Source organism: Peromyscus eremicus, chromosome 7 (genome assembly GCF_949786415.1).
Source record: "Peromyscus eremicus chromosome 7, PerEre_H2_v1, whole genome shotgun sequence".
Classification (NCBI taxonomy): Eukaryota; Metazoa; Chordata; class Mammalia; order Rodentia; family Cricetidae; genus Peromyscus; species Peromyscus eremicus.
The window spans coordinates 32,180,698-32,202,615 of record NC_081422.1 but is presented as its reverse complement, the minus strand read 5'-3'; the positions used below and the strand labels follow the sequence as shown (position 1 = coordinate 32,202,615).

The 21,918-nt window shown below is 45.6% G+C and overlaps 1 protein-coding gene and 1 long non-coding RNA gene across 9 annotated transcripts; one reads left to right on the top strand and one right to left on the bottom strand.

Moving 5' to 3' along the window:
* Positions 1–753: 753 nt before the first annotated feature.
* On the bottom strand, positions 754–16,137 carry Tmem218 (transmembrane protein 218). Of its 8 annotated transcripts, XM_059267627.1 has the most exons (8): positions 15,929–16,137; positions 11,826–11,969; positions 9,209–9,293; positions 8,154–8,275; positions 6,532–6,597; positions 5,327–5,437; positions 4,423–4,525; positions 754–1,425 (listed from the first exon to the last, which is right to left on the bottom strand). In XM_059267627.1, exons 6-8 carry the CDS (start codon positions 5,434–5,436, stop codon positions 1,291–1,293), a joined length of 348 nt encoding a protein of 115 aa, XP_059123610.1. In that variant the 5' UTR covers position 5,437; positions 6,532–6,597; positions 8,154–8,275; positions 9,209–9,293; positions 11,826–11,969; positions 15,929–16,137; the 3' UTR covers positions 754–1,290. The 8 variants fall into 8 exon arrangements, with proteins under 8 accessions (XP_059123610.1, XP_059123613.1, XP_059123614.1 ...); XM_059267630.1 differs by lacking the exon at positions 8,154–8,275; XM_059267631.1 differs by lacking the exon at positions 11,826–11,969.
* LOC131914867 (uncharacterized) lies at positions 15,988–17,581 on the top strand. Its single transcript, XR_009380198.1, has 2 exons — positions 15,988–16,337; positions 16,570–17,581. It is a non-coding gene; the product is annotated as an uncharacterized LOC131914867 (long non-coding RNA).
* Positions 17,582–21,918: the final 4,337 nt, after the last annotated feature.

Below are 21,918 nucleotides of genomic sequence, written 5' to 3'. Positions count from 1 at the left end.
GGTTCAGGTCTAAAATCCGAGCTACTTGGGAAACTAGGGCAGGATGGCAAGTTCAAAGCCTGTCTGGGATACAGAGGAAGTTCAAGGCCAGCCTGGGTAACTTAGTGCAATTTTCTTCAAGATAAAAAGTAAACAGAGAGCCGGGCGGTGGTGGCGCACGCCTTTAATCCCAGCACTTGGGAGGCAGAGCCAGGCGGATCTCTGTGAGTTCGAGGCCAGCCTGGGCTACCAAGTGAGTTCCAGGAAAGGCGCAAAGCTACAAAGAGAAACCCTGTCTCGAAAAACCAGAGGAAAAAAAAAAAAAAAAAAAAGTAAACAGAGAAGCCGGGCAGTGGTGGTGCACATCTTTAATCCCAGCACTCAGGAGGCAGAAGCAGATGGATCTCAAGTGAGTTTGAGGACAGCCTGGTATACAGAGTGAGTTCCAGGATAGCCAGGAATGTTACACAGAGAAACCTTGTCTTGAAAAACAAAAAAACAAAAAAAATAGAGGGATAGGATGGTAGAATACTTACCTATCATGTGTGAAGCCCTAGGTTCAATCCCCAATACTACCAAAGTAAAACGAAAAAGGGCCAAAGCCCAAAGAGGACTCCTACATGACACTAAATACTTAAATAAGGCATCCAGAGGCCACCAAACCCTGGGAGAAGACCCAAGATACACGGTAGGAAGACATCTAACATTTCCATACCTCTCTTCTAATCTCTAAGCAAACCTAAAACGTAAATTTATAAAAGCTGTAGGCAGGAGTTTGAAGAGAAAGCCCTTTGGTAGCTGTTTATTGCTTTATTAGAACGCAGGCAAGTGCCACTCACTTTCTAGAGCTCTGTGGAATTACATAAGGCGTGGTCACTAACTGCTGCCGAATACAACCTCTAAGCTATCACAATAAAGCAGCCTTTCGTGTCTGAATGCCTTTCTCTTCCAAACAAAAGGACCAGGTTCTTCTGTTGGTCTACAGAGCCGCCTTCTCCCCAAATCCACTACTGATGGCTTGACTGAACATCTGCCCCAAGCAGATCACTGTCACTACTTCCCATTCAAAACAGACAGAAGTCCTGGAGTATGGGTACCGAGAAGACAGTCAGATCCGTCTTCAGGTGGTGACAATCTACACCCAGAGTCGGTTTTGCTGCTGAGTTCTGAAAGCCAGGGCTCAAGAGGTTTGTCTTAGTGATAAGCAGTCATGCCTCTGGTCTGAAGACATGAAGGCCGTCATCAAGGCTCCAGAGAGTGCCTTTGTGCTCATCCATGGCATCAAAATGTCCCATGTTTCCGTTACCATCCTCAGCAGGACCGCAGTGGTTTGGCATAGATTGGTTCCAGCACATGATGAGTAAGAAGCAAGAAGAGGCCTCCAAGAAAGACTGCACTGAGGAAAGCCAGCAGGACATAGCGGCCGATGAAAAAGGCATCCACAATCTGGAGAGAGAAAATACCAAAGTGGAATCACCGCCACTCCAGCACCCTACCTGTGGTCCTCTGAGATCTGATGGCAGTGCCCAAGGCTTCTTGGTAACTCCCAGCAGCATCCTGCCCTGGGTTCCCTCTGCAGACGAGTAAGAAAACTTTCAGCACCCGAGTAGAAGATACAGGGTTTTTGAAGAAGGGGGTGGGGAGGGGGCAACAACAACAACTAATAATAATAATACTAAGGCACAGGAAACAAATGGCTCAATTTAGAAGAAAGGGTGGCTTTCAGAATGAGGAGACCAGCTCTCATCAGAAGAGTTCTGAGCCCTAATTGCAAGGGAGTGAGGAAAGTGGCCACTTATCTACGATATTAAAACACTAAAAGGTACATAACTTGCCCCAGCATACAGATGGTTGCTTGGTAACCAGTCTTACGTGAAGCTCTAACTCTACTGGTCTTTGATGACAAAAACCTGTATCTGGTACTGCCTCTCCCCAGCTGCCTGCTGTCCATTTCCAAGAACAGAGCCCTATTCTTTACCCCAGAGTGAAGCAGTGGTACTTAAGTGGGTGGGGAAAGCAGGTATCATAATCCAAATGAGTGCCTAACTTCACAGAAGCCCTGAGAACTCATTTCCGGGAGAGGTTCCCAAATAGCTGACAGTAACTGTCACGGCCTAAATAATGGCCCAGAGATTTCTGGTCCCTAGAAACACACTGACTCATGACAGAATGGAGTTAAGGTTGTGACCTGAAAGAAGGGAGATTAGCTTGGATTATCCAATCCAGGCAGGCCCAACGTAAACAGAGTCCTTACAAACTAAAGACACTTTGGAGGCAGAGGTGGGCATATCTCCAATGAGTTCCAGACCAGCCAAGGCTACATAGTGAGATCTTGTCTCAAGAAACAAAACAAAATGAAAGAAGAGGCAGAAAACAGGTTTGGGAAAAGCAATGTGAGATGGATGCAGTCAGGGATGTAACCCACTGCCGGCTCTGAGGATGGCCATAGACGGAGGCCGTGGGCCAGGCACTAGGAGCATCCTCTAGAGCTAGAAGAGGTCAGGAAATGGGCATTCCTTCAGAACCACTGGAAAGATGCATGGCCCTGCTCACCCTTGATTTTAACTCAGGGAGATTGATGATGGACTTCTAACCCACGCAACTGTAGATAATAAATGTATGGCAGGAATTTGTTACAGCAGCAACAGAAAGCTAATACAATGTTGATGCACAAAGTTCCTGAACAATCTAAGCACTGGTATGAGTGAGATCCAAAGACACCAAGAAGAAGGCTGCAGCCACCCCAGCTGCTCCCGAGACTACCCCAACAGTCAACTTACAATCAAGGTCAGTTTGATAAAACAGCTTTAACGTAACGTTGACCTTGGCTCTGGTACCGAACAAGTCTCTTGCGGACTACATGTTTGCTCGCTCGACTGTTTCACTTTTTAATTAGCCAATTAGCAGGCCTTGGGTGCAGAAGGCCCAGGCCATGTATTATTGATACAGTATTGAGCCAGGCTGCTGCAGGGGCCAGCTCTCAGAACCTGAAAATGAGAACTCTGATTCTGCTGGCCATGCTGACAAACATATTTTGCTCAATCCCTGTTGTCTCCCGAGTCCGAAACTTCTATGACAGACTAGAAGGATTGATTTAGGAGTGGTGCTTGTTCTGTGCCTTTGTAGCAGTCACATTTGCAGTAATTAAAAATATGGCAGCACACATCACTCGTTTCTCCCAAAAACAAAGACACTGGGGTGGGCCAGATATAGAGAGAGCCTGTCACAAGGGAATAACGCCTGGAATCTGTGTGGTAAGCACAATTTCCCTTAGAGTTTCCAGAACTGTTTTTCTTCCTCTTACCATCATTAGCCCTAAGTAGCGCTAGAAATATGTGCTCATTTTATGTCAAAAATTATGTAATTTTGTGGGCCATATCAAATTGACAATCTGTCAGATCTGGAGAATATTCTGTTGAGTTCTGTTGAGATATTCTGTTAAGTTCCGACAAGTTTGAAGACTTTGAGGACAGAGCTCAGCTTAAATCCTTGCTCTGCTTCTTCCTGGACAGTGTCAACTCAAGCAGGTCACCTGAACCTCTTACCTAGAAAAACAACAGGGCCTACTTCACACGACACGCAGTGTTGTGTGGTTTCAATGAGACAATGTAAACAAGGTGTCGAGCACAGGACTTGGTATACAGTAGTCTTCTAAGAAATGTTAGCCACATCATTGTTTTGCCTTCAAAATTAAAGTAGCTAGTGAGAGGAAACAGAACACCACAAGAAGATGTAATGGGACAGAAGAGGTCAGCACCCTTATCGAGAGCCTAGGGGTTTGAGACCAGCCACACATGACAGAACCTGAGCCCCACATCAGGAATGAACCGGAAGAGGTGAGGTCTGCTGAAATGGGACAATGAGAGAGGGGACACACACCGACTTACAGAAGTAGGGCTGGCTGGTGTGGTCTAAGGAGTAAGGATAACAGAGTCATTGGTACAGAACTCTCCGCAACGTCCCCTTCGGCTTCTCCTGGAAAGGCTCCTCTTACCCACTACTCTTGTTGACAGAAATGATTCTTTTGACACCACAAGTGGAAAAAGTCAACCTCAGAGGATGGAAAATCATGTCACTCAGCACCCTGAGAACACTACATCAATTCTGACCCAGGGCCTGAGATTCTGAACCAAGGCTACCAGGAATGGGGAACACCACACTTAAGGCCTATGCCGGTTCCTAGTTCCTGACTCTTTTGTCTTTCTGTCTCCACAGTGAGGAGTGGTTTTCCACACTGCCATTCAACTTGACGCAGGCAGCAGATGATAGCACACCAGGTAAATGACTGCCTGGTGCTGCTGCAGGTGGGATTCACAGACCCTTCCCCAGGGGAAAGGGACACAGGCCTTGCAACTCTCCTGGAGCACCATATTGATTGGACAGGTCACAGGGCAGGATGGAGGAAGCTGATATTGGGCCAAGAATGAAACCCAGTAGGTTTACCTTCGTTTCCATCTCTGGGGCTGGGAATTCACTGGCTCGAGGGAAAAGCAGTAGAATTGTAGTGATTATCAGAGCACCAAGGAAGACAAAGACAATGGAGAACCTGGAAGCAAAGAGACTGAGTATCAAAGGCACTGCTGACCATCTACTTCTAATCAGCGGGGCCTGGGCGGGCTCCTCCCTGGGGTCAGCATTTACGTTGAGGTCCACAAAGTCCTCCACCCCAAAGCTTTGCTTCCTAAGACAGGTACCAGCTGAGTACATTCCTATTTATTCCAGGTAATTCCCAATTCCTAACAATGGGAATTCAGAGTTTTCTGCACAAAGTGTGTTTATGAGAACACACACACACACACACACACACACACACCCCTCCCCCATCCCCACATACTTTCGCTCTTTTCAGACCAGAACACTTCAGTAAATACTGTAGCTCTCCATGTATTACTGACACAGCCCTCCCAGAGAGTGTGTCTCTGGGGCTAGGTTATAGCCTGATACAGAGGGCCAGGCTAACTCACTATAACTTCAGTGTCTGTGGGCCTGGGCTAGATAGAGCCTTAGGGACCGGACCAAGCACGTGTCATAAATCTGAACAATTAGACAAAACTTCCACCTACAACTCCCAAGGAACACAACAGCAGCCAAAGCAGATTTGCTTGTCATCTCTGGTCTCCCTCATCCCTCCACAGTGAGAGCTGAGACGCACTTCCGCTCTCTTCCCACCTCTGCCTGAGCATAAATAACACAGTTAGTGCTTATGATAAGAGGTTAAAATGCAACTCATTCAAACTGCCAGTAATTACAAAAATGATCTTCTGAATTCTAAATGTTTAATGAGCATCAGCGATTTTTGCCTCTAATTGCTTTTACCTGGGACTCCAGGCTGGAAAGCACGCCTTACCTAGCTATCCCAGAGGCTCGGGATAACAGCACACACAGCAGCAGCACCAACACCCAGATCAGAGCGAGGAGGAACACGCCAGCACCCACTCCCAGCACCATGCCAGCCATCCTAGGGGACAGAGAGCAGCATTAACCTCTGGCTGGACCACCCCTCCCCCGCCGTCGTGTGCGCCTAGTATTCAGACAGCATAGAAAGCCTGAACTCAATATGAGCAATCCTGATGACCAGTATGTCTGGAGGCTCACTCATGATGGGTCTTTAATTTTCAGGAATGTCCAGCCCCAGAGTCCCTTAATGAAAACTGAGGATGTTGAACCCAGAGTTTGCTTTGTGTAGGAATAGGGGTGGGGGGGCTGGAGGCTGGGATGAAGCTGCTTTCTGGTCTCACGTTGTCGTTTCAATTTGGTCTTCGGCTCTGCTTTGACTTCCACCTGAGCTCACATTAGAAATCTGAGCTCTCTCTGTCCACACATCCTAACCAAGGGCTCTCAGATGACTGCAGAGCCAACGCAGAAGCCGAAACTTTAGTTACATCTGAGGTATGAACTTGATCTCAGCAGGCCATCACAAGGCAGAAATTTCCACTCTGTCGTCAAGTTCTTGTTCACAGAAGGAAGAAAACTCCCAGTCCCTAAACGAAGATGCCACCCTTTGGGGCACTTACAATATGCTAAGTGCTTTACTAGACCTGGCATGTTTAGTCACGGCAATCAGAAACGTACTATTACATCTGAGTTACACAAGAGGCAAGTTAGTGTCGGTTTCCTAACTGAGGCTCACAACAAGAGGAATTCGTTCTCAGTTCTTGAGACCATAAGTCTATAACAGAGGTGTCCATGGGGCAACACTCAGGATCTAAAACAAGATGCTTTCTTGGGTCTTCCAGTTTCTGGTGGCTCCAGGATTTCCCTGGCTACAAGGTTCCTGTAACTGCCATCAACTCCACATGACACGTCCCCTCTGTCTTCTGTCTGCCTATTATCACTAGACAAGGCCCTCAATCACACATGCAAAAATCCTTCTGCCCAAATAAAATCACATTTATGGATGCTGGAAGTTAGGTGTGGACATCTTTTGGCGGACACTATTCACTCCACTAATGAGGTAACACCGTTCTGGAGCACCTCCCCAAGTTTCCCTTTCAGTATCAGAGACCCATCTTCAGAAAACAGATTCGGCCTTAGGTTTCTGGACTTCTTTACCTTATGATTTAAATACAATGGAAATAGATTGAGGTGTTCCATTGTAAGCTTACTGGAAAAGAGACTCTAAGCATGAAGTGGAAAAAAAAAAGAAAAAAAGTTTATTCAATCAACACTGTGCTGCACCCACATGGAAAACACTGTGCTCCTAGTCAGGATGACAAAGGAAAAAAGATACATATCCTAGCAAAAGCTACAGTAACTCTCCAAAAGAGTTAGTCTCTCTCCGGCTAGTTCTTTCGGAGCATTCTTCGGAGCACTCTTCCCTAACGGTAGGTAAAGACCCAGGCTCCTGCAGGCCAGGCAAATGCTGTTCTACTAAGCTATCGCCTCGGCCTCCATGGTTAACACTTGTATTCTTTTGTTTACAAGTTCACTTTGTCTCTCTTATTAAGATAATAACCCCCCGAGGACAGAAACTGTTTTCCCCACCCTGCTATCCCCAGTTCTCAGCATGAAGATTGTGTGCAACAAATATTTGCTGATGAATAAGTGAAGCCAGGCTGGCCAGTCCGCAAAATGCAAGTGAAGGGGTGATAAGGTCACAGCAAGGTGTAGAAAGATGATGGAGACTGCTGGTTAATACTCTGCAGACCGCTAACAAGAGGAGCGCCTCACAGAACAGGGGAACCGATTAGCGAAATGGAAATTTTAAAACGTAAATATGTAACATTCTAAAGGGCTCTGAATCTAATGTACACCCAAAGCCTGATGGGTAAGGAGGAACTGGGCTCAAAGTCCACAGTGGCCCTGACTGGAGATGGAGGCCTAGGAGGGCTCCTCCAGTGAGACTCCAGCCTATGGTACATAGAATTAGAACCAAGGAGAGGACAGGGTATAACGTTGGGCCCTTTGAGGGCCCAGCAGTGTTTGAATAGACTCTGAAAAATCTACTAAGAACTAAGGTGAAAAAAGCAGGCCAATGACTCAGGCTATGGCAAAAAAAATAAGAAAAAAAAGGCCAACTGGAGAGAAATCTGAATCCTAAGCCTGCATTACCTACAAGCACAGAGTTAGGGTCCCACTATCAGGCTGTATGGGATTCCTAATAGAAAGATTAACTACAATGAACTGTTGTGGAATCACCTTTTTGTACACTGTGAAGATGTGTCACTCTGACTGGTTGAATAAAAAGCTGAATGGCCAATAGCTAGGCAGGATTTCTGGACAGCGAGGATGCTGGGAAGAAGGCGAAGATGCCAGGAGACAAAGAGCAAGCAGGACAGGCAGTACGGAGATGAGGTAATAAAGCCATGAGACAGAAAGTAAATTAATGGGTTAAGTTATAAGAGTTAGTTAGAAACAAGCCTAAGCTAAGCCCGAGCCTTCATAATTAGTATATGCCTCCATGTCGTTTTTTGTTAGCTGGCAACCCAAAGAAAATACAATAATACAAGAACTAAATAAATAGCTACAACAAACAACTACAAAAAATAAATAACTACAATAAACTGAGAAACCTACAGGATCCCCAACAGACTAAAGTCGCTGTTGGGGACACCACTCAGCACGCATGCAAGGCTCCTTCGAGAGTAACTGTGAGGGAGCTGGGGAAATGGTTAAGTTGGCAAGGGGCCTGCTGAACAAGCATGAGGCCCCAAGTTCCGATCTCCAGCACTCACATAAAGGCAGGGGTGTCCACATGTGATCCCAGCACTAGGATGTGGGGAAAGGAGGGCCTTGGAGCTCACTGGCTAGCCAATCTAGCCAGTTGGTGGACTCCAGGTTCAGTGGGAAATCCTGTCTGAAAAGTAAGGTGGGGAAGCAATCAAAGAAGATGCATGGCATTGACCTCTGGCTTCTACCACACACTTGCATATAGACCTGCACACACCCACACAAACATACACCCAAACAGCACACAAAGCTTTGAAAGAAGAAATGAATATGAAATAGGCTGGGGGATGCAGATCAATGGTAGAGCACACACCTATCACAAACGAGGCCCTGGGTGCAGCCCTCTGTACCACACGGAATATAACATTTTTATTTATTATGCAGCAATAATCACGGACTCACAGTAAATGTAAGCACCCCAGACTTGACTGTTGAAATATTCTCATTCTGGATTTAAAAAAAATAAAAGCAGCTCTGTACAAAAATGACAGAAAACGCAAATGAGAAGATGAAAACTTAACTTTGAAAAAGGCATATGAGGCAGAAACTAGCAAAGCAGATACGGGAAAAGGAGGAAATGGGGGCAATGACAATAAACACAGAGTTCTAGCCTTGCAGGATGAAAGTTCTGGAGATCTGCCTCACAGTAATGTAAACACTGAGCACTACCGAACTGCACGCTTCAAATGGTTAGGATGGGCAACTTCATCTTGTGTGGCTTGCCACAAGTGGGTAAAACAAAATAAAATAGAAGTTAGTGGAGCAATAAGTAATGTAATAAAATGCAAGTTAGCAACAAGAAAATATATGTAAAATATATGAAAACATCAGTAAGAACAGTTTTGAAAAGAATAACTTAGCCAAAAGATGTAACCTGAAGGAAATATGAACCTAACACAAAGCCTCAAAACGTACAGTCAAAATAGACAAAAGCGTCATAACAAATGGCAAACCCAAATTAATGGATTTTACTATTATTTCAGAAATAAATTAGAGAAAAAATGAGAATAAACTTCATACAGAGGATAGCTGAATGGTTAATAAATGTAAAGGTCCTTACCTCACTAGCCACTGGAAAAATGCAGATAAAAATCAAATGAAGTATCTCTGTATATCTACCAGACAGTCAAAAGGTCAATGGCAGTCTATAAAGACATAAAGCACATGCACACAATCGATCATACAAATGATAACATAAAGCAATACAAATGAATAAATTACAATCACATCCAACAACATAGGTGAGTTTCATAAGCATTAAGTGAAGGACAGAGTAAAAAGTTCATTGTAGATTCCAATTATATGATGTTCAAAAACAGGTCCAACTGCTCCAGAGTACCCTGACTGATTGGATGGGGCATGGATAATAAAATTGGTTTTTGATCTGGGTGTTGGTTACCTGGCTTTGTGACTTTGGTAATCAGTATCTAGCTACAGATACTTGAGGTTTCTGCTATTTTCTATTGTGTTACACTTAACTACACAAGCCTTTTGTGAAATGACTCAACAGTCATTGGATAGTTAATGAAATCAAGAGTGTTACCTTTTTAATTTTTTATGTAAAATACTTTTTTTTTTTTTTTTTGGTTTTTCAAGACAGGGTTTCTCTGTGTAGCTTTGCGCCTTTCCTGGAACTCACAGAGATCCGCCTGGCTCTGCCTCCCGCGTGCTGGGATTAAAGGCATGCGCCATCACCGCCTGGCGTAAAATACTTTTTTAAAGGTGTAGATTCCCTTTAAAGTAAAAAAAAAAAAAAAAAAAAAAAAAAAAAGGTATAGATTCTTTACGACACACGAATCTACATAGACACACACAACACATTACAGACAGTGAACATTGTACCTGGGCATTTCATGGTATTTGGGGAGTGGGGGTGGGGATGAGGAGCTGATGTGAAACAGACTGGTCATGAGCTAGCTCTTGAAGCTGGGTGACAGATGAGTAGATGTTAGCTTCACAGTTTTCTAAAGATCTGAATGGAGTTCAAACTTGCACAGTAAAAACATGTATGCATATGCACATGTGTGTAAGTATAATTAAATGCAACAAATATTTGTTAAGATCTTTGTTGCTAAAATTATGCAACTTCATGAAAAGGCCCTTTAAAAGTACCTGGACAGTGGGATAGAGCAGGCTGTATGGAGAAGTAACTTATGCCTTTAGATGAGTTGGCTTAATTTTAAAAAAATCTCTATTTTTCTTAATGTAAAAATTCAGTGCAATTCTAACCAAAATCCAAAAATACTTCTTTTTTAAGGAACTGGAAAATGAATCCTGAATTCACACAGGAGAGTAAAGAGCCAAGAATAGCCACCAGCACTCTGAGAACTAGGGATGGCAACACGCCCTTCTTGTCACCAACTGCCACAGACGCATTATGAAACCAAGGTAGTTAAAACAGCGAGACAAAGACACATGGACCACTAGCATGAAACTGGAAGCCCAGATACAGATCTGTGCATTTGTGAGGACCTCATCCTCCCTAGGAAGAAGATGGCTTCGTGGCCCAGTGCGTCAAGGGCTCCCCAGTGGTGGTGACACAAACGATTATCTAACCAGACAACAATAAAACTCGACCTCTACTCTGTAGCACGTACAGAAGTCGATTTTTAGTGGAAGTAATTCATCATGAAAGAGCATATGTTTAAATATATGAGTGTGCAGGCTGACTACACGAGAATACATAATGAAGTACAGTAGCCAGATGCTTGCACCTAAACTTAGCATTGGCGTGTGTGCGTGCGTGCGTGCGGAAGCGCCACATGCAGACTATGCAGGTGTGCTGTGCTGGCAACTCAAATACCACGAGCTGTGCTGCCCTTCAGTTACATGAGTTTTCTAGACGGAGGACCCTGGCTTGTTCAAGTTCCAAACCCCAGATCAGTGTAAGTTTCCCTTGATTTACATTCCTGGAAATTACACTTCATTAAACTGTGCCAGAAATGTATGTGAACACAAAAAAAATATAGTTAGGTTCTAGACCCAGATAATTATTAAATGAGAACACTGGAAAGTTGCACAAGATGCAGGACAATTCTTTATCTGAGGACTGTCCCAACACTGCACACCCAACATTCTCAGCTTTCTGGTCTATTCCAACCATAATAATAACTAAATATGGCCTCACAAATTCTCAAATGTTCTTCAGAGACATGCACCTCCCTTGAAAAGTTCAAACAAAATTTTAGAAACTCTCATATAAGGAGACACATATGAGGACATTCCATGTAATTTCAATAGCAAAATAGGAGGGGAAAAGCCACACCCCTGTCAGATGGGTTTATTATATTCTCACAATGAACACTTCAAATGAAAGTACTTGATCTATATACACTGACATGAATGTATCTCAAAAGCAGTGCCGAGCGACAAAAAGCAAGTTACAACCCAGGAATAGTGGCCTGTGTCTGTGATACCAGCACTTGGGGGAACTGAGGCAGAAGGATCCAGGCCAGTGAGGCCCTATCTACAACAAACCCAGACACAAATGCACACATGCAAATACATAAGTAAGTTCTTTCTTTTTCCTCTCCCGGGAACAGTGCTCAGAATGGTCCAGCATTTGACATACCACCATAGGCTTTCCCACGATACAGCCTCTAACAAAACTAGGCTGTTTCGAACCCCTGGCAACAGGATTGTTCACCTTTACACGGAGAAGGTTGGGAAAGCACTACCTCCGAATGTGGTGTGAGGGGGTTCCTGCTGTGAGAGCTCAAGCCCATACGAGATCGTCTAAAACAAGGAAGCATGTCAGCTGGGTCTATGGCGGTTCCAGGTGTGCCAAGCGTGTCCCTGACAAGATCAAGTGTGCTTCCTTACTGAGGAGCAGAAAATGGTTGTAAAAGTGTTGAAGGCATAAACACAGAGTCCGAAGCTCTCAGGGAAAAAAGTAAATAAATAAACGTAAGCTGTAAACTGAAATCCAAAGCATACAGTTTATATTTTAAACATAAAAGAATAATCTTCAGCCGGGCGTGGTAGTGCATGCCTTTAATCCCAGCACTTGTGAGGCAGAGGCATAGATATTAAAAGTATAGCAGTGTGGGTACTGGGCTGGGGAGATGGTTCAGTCAGTAAAGTGCTTGCCCGGGAAGCTGGAGGAGTTGAGTTAGATCACTGAACCATGTGAAAAACGCTTGTGATTCCAGCGCTGGGAAGGCAGAGACGGCAGAGTCTGCTGGCCAGCCAGGCTAGCCTAGTTAAACTCTAGGCCAATAAGAGACATGGTCTCAAATGACAGAGTTCTTTTTTTTTTCTTTTTTGGTTTTTCGAGACAGGGTTTCTCTGTGTAGTTTTGGTGCCTGTTCTGGATCTTGCTCTGTAGACCAGGCTGGCCTCGAACTCACAGAGATCCACCTGGCTCTGCCTCTCGAGTGCTGGGATTAAAGGCGTGCACCACTACCGCCCTGCAATGACAGCGTTCTTGAGGACAGTTCCTGAGGTTATTCTCCAGCTCCCACAGGGGCACACATGCAAGTGCACCAGCCCCAAACACACATGGTAAAAAACAACCACAAACAAAAGTGAGTACAAATTAGACACAGCAATTCTGGTGTCTCTGGGAGGGAGGAGGGAAGCAGAAGGACCAGCAAAGAGAATAGAAGGGATTTTTAACTGTTTGTGATGCTTCGTTTCTTTACAATAAAAACCATAAGCAGAATGCCAGAGTGCTAATATTTACTAATCCGGCTGGTAGGCACAACTTTTTTTATTATGTTACCCAAACCAGAGATTTCAAGAGTCCCTAATTTTTAAATATTTGGGAGAGTCCTTTTTTTTTTTTACTTTTTAATGTTTATTTTATTATTTTATGTGCGTTGGTGTTTTGCCTAAATATATGTCTGTGTGAAAATTCGGATCCCCTGGAACTGGAGTTACAGACAGTTGTGAGCTGCCATGTGCGTGCTAGGAATTGAACCCGGGTCCTCTGGAAGAGCAGTCAGTGCACACAACCACTGAGCCATCTGTCCAGCCCTAAGAAATTAAGAAAAGACTTCTTAATTTGTAAAAGGTAACCGGTAGCTTGGTCTAGTGGCTTCAGGCCTATAATCCCAGCTACCTGAGTGGCTGAGGCATAAGAATTTCCAGTTCAAGGCCCACCTGGGCAACTTGTAGGACTGTTTGAAAACAAAGTTACCCAAAAAGGGGGGAAAAGAAAAGAAAAGAAGAAGGAGGAGGGGTTAGAGAATTACCCAGCGGCAGAGCTCTTAGGACCAATCTCCACCATATCAGGGTGGACATGTCCAGATGAGAACACGCACGCCTTTAACCCCAGCACTCGGGAGGCAGAGCCAGGCGGATCTCTGTGAGTTCGAGGCCAGCCTGGTCTACAGAGTGAGTTCCAGGACAGCCAGGGCTACACAGAGAAACTCTGTCTTGAAAAGACAAAACAAAACAAAACAAAAGAACACTTGTCTTAGCTGTGGAAATGGAAAGGGGTCAAAAGGGATATCAGAAATGACTAGTGTGACTGACTGAGCTAATGGGACTGCCTTGAAGGAAACGTGTATTCAGGATTAGCTGTGATGTTCTGGACACCATACGATAACCTGGGAGACGTGAACAAACTCATCACCTAGAAGGCAGGATAAATGACAGTTGGAAGCGGGTAACATCGGAAACACTGACCTTCTCTCCCCACAAACGCTGACAAGCTCAGGTGACATCGAGTTAACTTATGGTATTGACTTTTAAGTGATGGGATAGACAGCTTCAAGCCCTTCTAAAATGAGGGTCATTAGTTCATAACCAAATTATAGTTCTCTTGGGGTTTGTTTAGATGTTTTTTTTATTGATGTGTTTGTGTTTGTGTGTGATATTTGTGCAGGTGTGAACCCAGGGTCTCATGCATGCTTGTGTGTGTGTGTGTGTGTGTGAGAGAGAGAGAGAGAGAGAGAGACAGAGACAGAGAGAGACAGAGACAGAGACAGAGAGAGACAGACAGAGAGACAGAGAGATGTTTGTACAGGCGTCTATGGGGGCTGAAGAGGGCATCAGATGCCCTGAAACTGGAGTTACAGGTGGTTTTAAGCCTGGGAATTGGACTCTGCTCTCCAGAAGAGCAGTAAGTGCTCTTAGAAGCTGAATCATCTCTTCAGCCCCAGTGACCTTCTGACCCTCCTGCATCCATCTCCCCCGTGACCTTCTGACCCTCCTGCATCCATCTCCCCCGTGACCTTCTGACCCTCCTACATCCATCTCCCCAGTGACCTTCTGACCCTCCTGCATCCATCTCCCCAGTGACCTTCTGATCCTCCTGCATCCATCTCCCCAGTGCTGAGACCACAGGTGTGTGGATCACTCTGCTCATGAGATGCTGAGAACAGAACCCAGGGCCTCGTATCTGCTAGGTGAGACTGTACCTTCTGAGCTACATCCCCAAGCCTCTGGAATGGCCAAATTATTTGTTAGTGAGATTTTATTAAAATGAAAAGTGTTTATTTACTCAAGATTCAGAATACTATTCAAATACTCGTTGAGAGCTGATGGCTTAGCCAACACAATCTTAGGAGTAAATTCGTTTGAACCGGGTAACTTAGAGTAGGAAAAACAGTACATTTAAACAAGTCAAGGTCAAGTGTTTTGTTGTTTTTTTCCCCCTGTGATGGAAGTGTGAGGTTTTTCATTGTTAAGTTTCTCCAGACCCTGCATATATGTGTGTGTGTGTGTGTGTGTGTGTGTGTGTCCTGCAGTCTTCCTTCATCTAAGGTTGGTTCTACATGCCCTTTTACCCAGTTCCCAGGAAAAACTGAAAGTCCTGCATCCAGGGCTCATTGGATAAAATCTACAGTGCTCACTATCAGGCTGAAGATCTTAAGGGAGAAAACTAAGATCTATCACAGGCCAACTTCCTGTCCAGGGCAGATGGAGAATCCAGAGACGGTAGTGTGGCTTAAGGCTGCTGGTGGGAGACATCCACACCCCAATGTTCAGAACCAAGTCCTTGAAAACAATAGAAAATGATAGGTTACGTTTTGTTGTTGTTGATGTTTTGAGATAGGGTTTCTTTTTGTGACAGCCCTGGCTGTTCTGGAACTCGATTTGTAGACCTGGCTGACCTTGAATTCACAGAGACCCGCCTGCCCCTGACTCCAGAGCACTGAGACTAAAGGTGTGCACCACTACACCCGGCTCCTTTTTAAATTTTCTTGATTACTTACTCCAAACCTTCAAAAGTAGTTCGAATGGCCAGGTGAAGTGGTACACACCTGTCATCCTAGCATTCAAAAGGCTGGGACAGGAGGATCATGAGTTTGAGGCCAGCCTGGGATATACACCAAGACCCATCTCAAAACCAAACCAAACCAAAAAACCAAAAAACAAACAAACAAACAAACAAAACAAAACCAAAAAACCAAAACAAAAAAACCACAAAAAAAACAAACAAACAAATTGAAGGACGGATTGCTGACACTTCTTTTCTACTTTAAAAACTTCGACCTCCTTTGGGTTTTAAAGCATTAGGCTCGTGCCTCCACCATGTTGGTCAAGTCACATGCAAAGGCTGGGGAAAACCAACTGCCAGGCCGCCTAAAGACCACCAAGGTGACACCTGACGACAGAGCGAGAGTGCTCCACTGTCCCTGGTCCTGCCCTTTGCCAGGGCAGGCAACGCTTCAGTCGGCTGGCTGCACCACACAGCGGCTCCCAGCAGCGCAGCTGGGAGCCCTGGGATCTGAGCAGCAATCCCAGGCCTGCCGTCAGGGTGGCCTGCGGGGGTCCGCGCGCCTCCCGCCCTGGCCTTCCCCGCCTCCGCGTCCGAGCCTCGGGTCCTCACCTGGCTCTCAGGTTCCTTACCCGGACTCACACCTCGCACTCCATCCAGCTCACCGGGGCTTTGGTCTACTTTGGACGAATCACAAGTAGGGTTTCATTTAGGAGATTTATGATGGACGAATCAAAGTTGCTCTTTCAGCACTTGGCTTCCTCCTCGGTATCTTACGTTTGCTGTGGCTCCGGGCAACGCAAAGCGTGGTGGGTGGTGAGCACGTCGGTCTCCTTTACGCCCTCCGATTGGTCGGACATGTACTCTCCTCAGTTTCGATTGGATGGCCGTGCTTGTCAATCACATCTCCTTAGCCACCAAACCCTCGGACAACAACCACAGGACCGTTTAATCCCTTCTGGCTGTCAGGGTTGAGATTGCGCAGCCCCGCGGCGGAGCGGCCGGGCCAATCCTCCTGCAGGTGCGGAGAGCTGTTCCGCGGTCTAGACACCAGCTTCTGTCCGGCCATCTGATGACCACTCAGTCCCCAATCCGCGGGAGGGGCCCAGGCCTGTGGGGGCAAGTCACATCGGTTCTACCGTTCAGAGTCCCTAACATTCCTCCTGAACTGAGTCCAGATCACTAGTTGAAATAACACCACGTTCTATCATCCTTACCCAGCCTTATTTTATTGGTCATTATTCTTCCCTTAGCTTTTGACATGTACCAAAGCAAGGATCAGTGAAACCAAGAGACAGACTGGGGAAGAGGCCCGAGGTCAAATAGGCCTTTTTCATCACTGCCACGCTATCCAGGAAGCTGGCCCACACTTACAGAGGAGTGTCTTCCCTAACTGCTACCCAGAATTTGTAAAGATTTTGTGCCCAGCCTATAGCCTTTGATCAAAAGACCAGGCCAGTGAAAGGAAACAGGGCGAAGTCTGCATCCTCCACTGTGGAAGCAGGAAGGGAAAACAAACAACAACCAAAAGCAATACATGATTTGCAAACTGCGGTCCTTGAACCTGTGTCCTTAGACAAAATATGGAGACACTGGGAAGCAAACTATTCGGTCTGAATCGGATGTAGAGTATTCAGTCACCCACCCACACCCTCCCCGCCCCTGCAGTCTCTCTACGTAGCTCTAGCTGTCCTGGAACAAACTCACTCTCAAGTGTGAATCATTTGTTCTGCTGTTGATGGAGGCCAAGGACAGCCAGTGCTGCACAGAGAAGAAATCCTGTCTCAAAACAAACAGAAAACAACAACATCAAACAAACCAAAACAAACCCTTTTCCTTTTGATACCAAAAAAAAAAAAAAATCCATGAACTTTTTGTACACATTTTCTCAAAAGAAAAGTACTTTGTCACATGGAATTCAAGCTTCTGTGCCCGTAAGTGAAGTGTGATTGCCACACCGTGTGCTCATTTGTTTGTTTTTATGTTGATGGTGCCTCGTTTCCCTGGAATAACAAGAGCTGGGCCGTAATCACAGATGACGGAGTTCATAGCTTAAAATACTTCCTTCTGGGAACTGGAGGGAAAAGCTGATTCTTCTACCTTAGACGTCTCCAGAAAGGCCACCTGAGATGCCTATCATATAAATACTAAGGGAGCTGAGGCAGAAGAATCTCAAGTTTGAGAGCAGCCTGAGTTGCATGGCAAGTGTGAGACCAGCCAGGACCTTATTTGAGACTCTACCTCAATAAAACAATATAAAAATGATGCTGATAATAAATCAGGTCCAACTGGTTATTAGAACTGAACAGACTTTAAAAGTCACGCATTATTGTTTTATCTCAGATTGGTAGAGATTAAGTTACTTCTCTCCTAAAACCACACGTTCAGTGGACAGAGAAAGTTCTAGAAATCTGTCCCATCAGTACAGCATTTCTCCCATCTGTATCATTTCCTTTCTCAGGCAGAGTTTACTTAGGATGAGGCTGGTGTTCTGTAAGCTGGCAGCATAGAAGAGGTTCATCAAAACTTTCATAATTTTTATCCCAGTTCTCTCTCACTCACATTAATACCGTGCAGTGACTATCAATATGTCAGACCTTTACACTTTATTTCAGCACTTTTGAGCTGCCCTCTCTTTTCCATTTCCCCCTCACTTTTCAAAAATCGTGTGGTTAATCACCTTTCTAAGACTGAGATAAAAGAGCGAGATAACTTCAAATGACGAAAGGTCTTTTGGCTCACAGCTTCCAAGGTGGGTCTATCTTTGGTTGGTCCCGTGGTTTGGCAGCCTGTGGCAACACATCCTGGTGGGAATCGTATGAGAGCAAAACTGCTTACTGGGCTGTTGCCAGGAAACAGGGAAAGAAGAAGGAGCTGGGCCCCGTAGCCTCTTCAAGGGCATACCCCCACACCCCACAGTGACCTAACTTCCCTCTCCTCAGCCCTGTGCCCTAAAGGTTCTACATCCTCCCAACAGCACCATGGGTTGAGGACCATATGGGCCTTTAAGGGACAATTGTCTAAACCATAGCAGCCATCATGAGAAATTTTATCCTCACATTTTCCCTTCTAAAAACATCCCAGTTCCTTCCTCTTTTAACCAAGGAATTTAGAGGTTCAGGACTAGTCCCCCTAAAGATTGTTAAGGGAGGTAAGGATGACTGGGAGAGCTCGGAACACACAGTTTTAACTCTGGAGTCCATAGATGGCTGTGGGTATGGAAGACAGAACAGGCGTCCACAAACACACTAGAATTGTGTGGCTTGGTGATGCAGATGTGGAATAGCTGTAGCTTTTATACAATTTGAAAGGAAATCCATGACCCGAAGAATATTTAAAATTCTAGATGCTTGTGGGGGGAGACCGACCCAGATCCCCCAATCTGTCAGGCCTTGCTGGCTTCAAGTGAGGGCTCCATGCCTGCTCACATCAGCCCACTCAGGTTTTACCCTCTCTGCCACTCAGAGGTGATAAAAATTCATCAGACTCGCAGAATGGTTGAACTCAGATGGTGATAAAATCCCAGTATAATTCTCTCCAAAGAATGTCCTGATTAATAGAAACTGCAGAGGAACTAATTTTATGAAAATAGCAAATGGGATTGTTTCCGTTGAAGCGAGCCGAGAGAGCTGGTGCTAACACCAGGCAGGAAAATGCAAACAGCCCCATTGTGTGGAGCCGACAGCTCCAGTCCCGCCACGTATTTATTAAATGTCTTTCCGCTGTAAATTATTAAGCTTGGGTTTGGGGAGATGTGGGAGCTGACAGAATAAGACAATAGAACAGAAAGCAGACCTGGATCCCTTCCTTCAGTGTTATTTCAGCATTGTGTTTTGTGAAAAGCCTTGGCCCCTGCCTCACTCACCCACCAGTGTTGGAGAAGGAGGAGGATTCTCTCTTTCCAGAGCTCAGAAATGGATGAGACAAGTGACATGCTTTTGATTTAGGAATTATTTGCTAGTCCTTACACATTGGGATGGCTTTCAGAGAAAATTCAACCTGTTGGCTCAACAACTGGGTAGCAGATACTTTGTCTCTTCTCTGAAAGGGTTGTTTTTACCCAGACAAAAGAGAGCTTGGCCAGCCTTAACATGAGGAAGCACCAAATTAAATATTTTAGGACACAAAGCTCTCATATCTAGTTCACGTGTCTTATCTGATATCTGGGAAGGCCTTTCATACTTGGAGGGAGCTCCAAGGTTTACTTCTTAACACCAAAGAGTAGAAAAGGCAGTGGTCAGGAAAGGAAGTTGAACTCTGACGATGTTCGTCTCCGTTTGAGAAACCGGCATTCTGATGAAGAGGGGCGTAGTGCATGGACAGGAATCTTAGGTGCAGCTTTTAGCCTCTGCCTTCTAGACAACCCAACAGAGAGCTGTGGCTACGTTTCTTGGCAGGTCCTGCCTACGTGCCTCTCAGGGCAAGTCATAGCGCGTGCGTCAGTTGGCTGCCTAAGCACAATCGTTCATCCCTGTGGCGTTCACTTATTGTTACTGCGTACTTTGGACTGTTTGGAAAGTGAGAGCCAAGAGTGAACAAAGTCACAGAACTCTAATTTTAGTAGGCAGAGCTGGGTGGTCAACAAATAAACACACAGCTGACGACTTTAAGGGACATGAAGTTACACAGAGGCAAGGGACGATGACTGACGAAGGCTCATGGTGGACGGGAAACGCTGTTGTATAGATGGCGGCCAAGGAAGACTCCTCTGATGGAGTAATAACCTCTAAGCAAGCAAGCATGAGAGGCCCGTAGCGGGGAGGTGATGGGGGCTCCTCATTGTGGGACTTACAGCCACCAGGAAGCCTAAACATTTTTCTGAATGGAATGGGAGACTGGAGCAGTTTTGAGCAGGCAGATGACACGATCTGGCAGTCACACACAACATCCAGTACGACTCGGGCTTACTGCAGACCCTGCTAGGAAGGGCTGCTTCCTAGAACACCAAGCCACGAGCTAGGCTTTGGTGGTTCCTCCTGGATTGAGTGAGAAGTCTCATCTCACATCTCATCTGTGAGGCAGGCGGAGTTTCTTTGTGGGGTTATGATTAAGTGGAGGTTAATATCTCTTTGCTCTAAAAATTAGCAAGAGAACATAAATCCACAGGTGGACCTGGAAAGATGACTCTGCTCTTGCTGCTCCTCTGGAGTTCTGATCCCAGTACACATATTGACTGTCTGGGGAGGCTCACGCCTGTGACTGACTCCAAGCGATTGGTTCTGTCTTCTGGCCTCCACTGGCACGCACACAGAGACACAGGCTCATACACATCCCCACAAATTAAAAAATAAAACTCTTTTTAAAAAAGCAGACAGCAAGCGAAAGAATATGACTCTGCCAGCCCCAGCCCTCTCCACAGCTGGGTTTGCCGTCCAGGTATCCTGTCTGAGGAACAGACATTAACTGGCTGGCCAGAGGAGGACTCCGTGAGTTCTGATATCCTTAACTCCTGGGAGGCACACGTGTGGAGGGCTGAAGGAAAGACACAGAATCAAAGGACGTGCAGAAAACCCAGTCCGAGACCGCAGAGGAACATTTGGTGGGTGTGGGGAAGGCAATTCAAAAAGCTTTATGGGAAAGAGTAAGAGTACTGGAAGAACCATGGAGATTCCAGACCCCCAGATGTCTTGACATGGTTCTGGCCCATGACCGGTCTGGGCCCCACTGTTCCTCACAGACTTGAGAAGCAGCTGAAAATTATCTGGTCCAGCTGGTGTCACATCAGTGACCACATGCTGTCTGTTCTATCAGGGACCTTCAGAAAGGTTCACACTGAAGCTCCAGTGATGGCTCCATCTTTCTTGAGGTCCTTCAAATGCAGGGAGAGAGTTTACTGGGGCTTGCGGCAGTCAAATGGAAAGACTTCACGGATCGGCCGTGTGTCCCAGGGTTGAAAGGACAAACACTTAGACTGGAGATCCAAAGCTAAACGAGGGTCAAGGATGTAATTCTGACCAGGTTTGGGTATCTCATGCCTGGAACCCCAGGATGTGGGAGACGAAAGCAAGAGGATTGGCCACAAGTTCAAGGCCAGAATAGGCTTCAGATTGATACCCCGCGGCAAAAACAAAACAACGTGGTTCTCTTTAAAAATTACTTGAGTCGGGCTGGAGAGATGGCTCAGAGGTTAAGAGCAGTGGCTGCTCTTCCAGAGGTCCTAAATTCAATTCCCAGCAACCACATGGTGGCTCACAACCATTTGTAATGAGATCTGGTGCCCTCCTCTGGCCTGTAAGCATACATGCAGGCAGAGCACTGTATACATAATAAACAAATAAATAAATAAATAAATCTTTAAAAAAATTATTTGAGTCGGGGATAGTGGCACATGCCTTTAATCCTAGAATTTGAGAGGCAGAATCTACATAATGAGTTCAAGACCAGCCAGGGCTGTTTAGTGAGACGCTGTCTCAAAAATTTTTTTTCTTACAACTATTTATTTGTTGGGGTGGGGCACACTCGTAGATATCTGAGGACAGCGTTCATGTGTCAGGTCTCTCTTTCCACACGTCAGTCCGAGGGACTGAACTCAGACTGCCCACCTTGGCAGCAAGCCCCTTTACCCCCTGAGCCTTCTCACTGGTTCAGAAGAAAGCAATTCT

What these genes read in the sequence shown, in the direction of transcription:
- Tmem218 (XM_059267627.1), bottom strand. Translation starts at nt 5,436, where the DNA reads ATGGCTGGCATGGTGCTGGGAGTGGGTGCTGGCGTGTTCCTCCTCGCT. An exon ending in CGAGCCTCTGGGATAGCTAG is followed by an intron (nt 4,526 to 5,326) that starts GTAAGGCGTGCT and finishes CTTTGCTTCCAG; the next exon opens with GTTCTCCATTGTCTTTGTCT. An exon ending in CCCCAGAGATGGAAACGAAG is followed by an intron (nt 1,426 to 4,422) that starts GTAAACCTACTG and finishes TTCTCTCTCCAG; the next exon opens with ATTGTGGATGCCTTTTTCAT.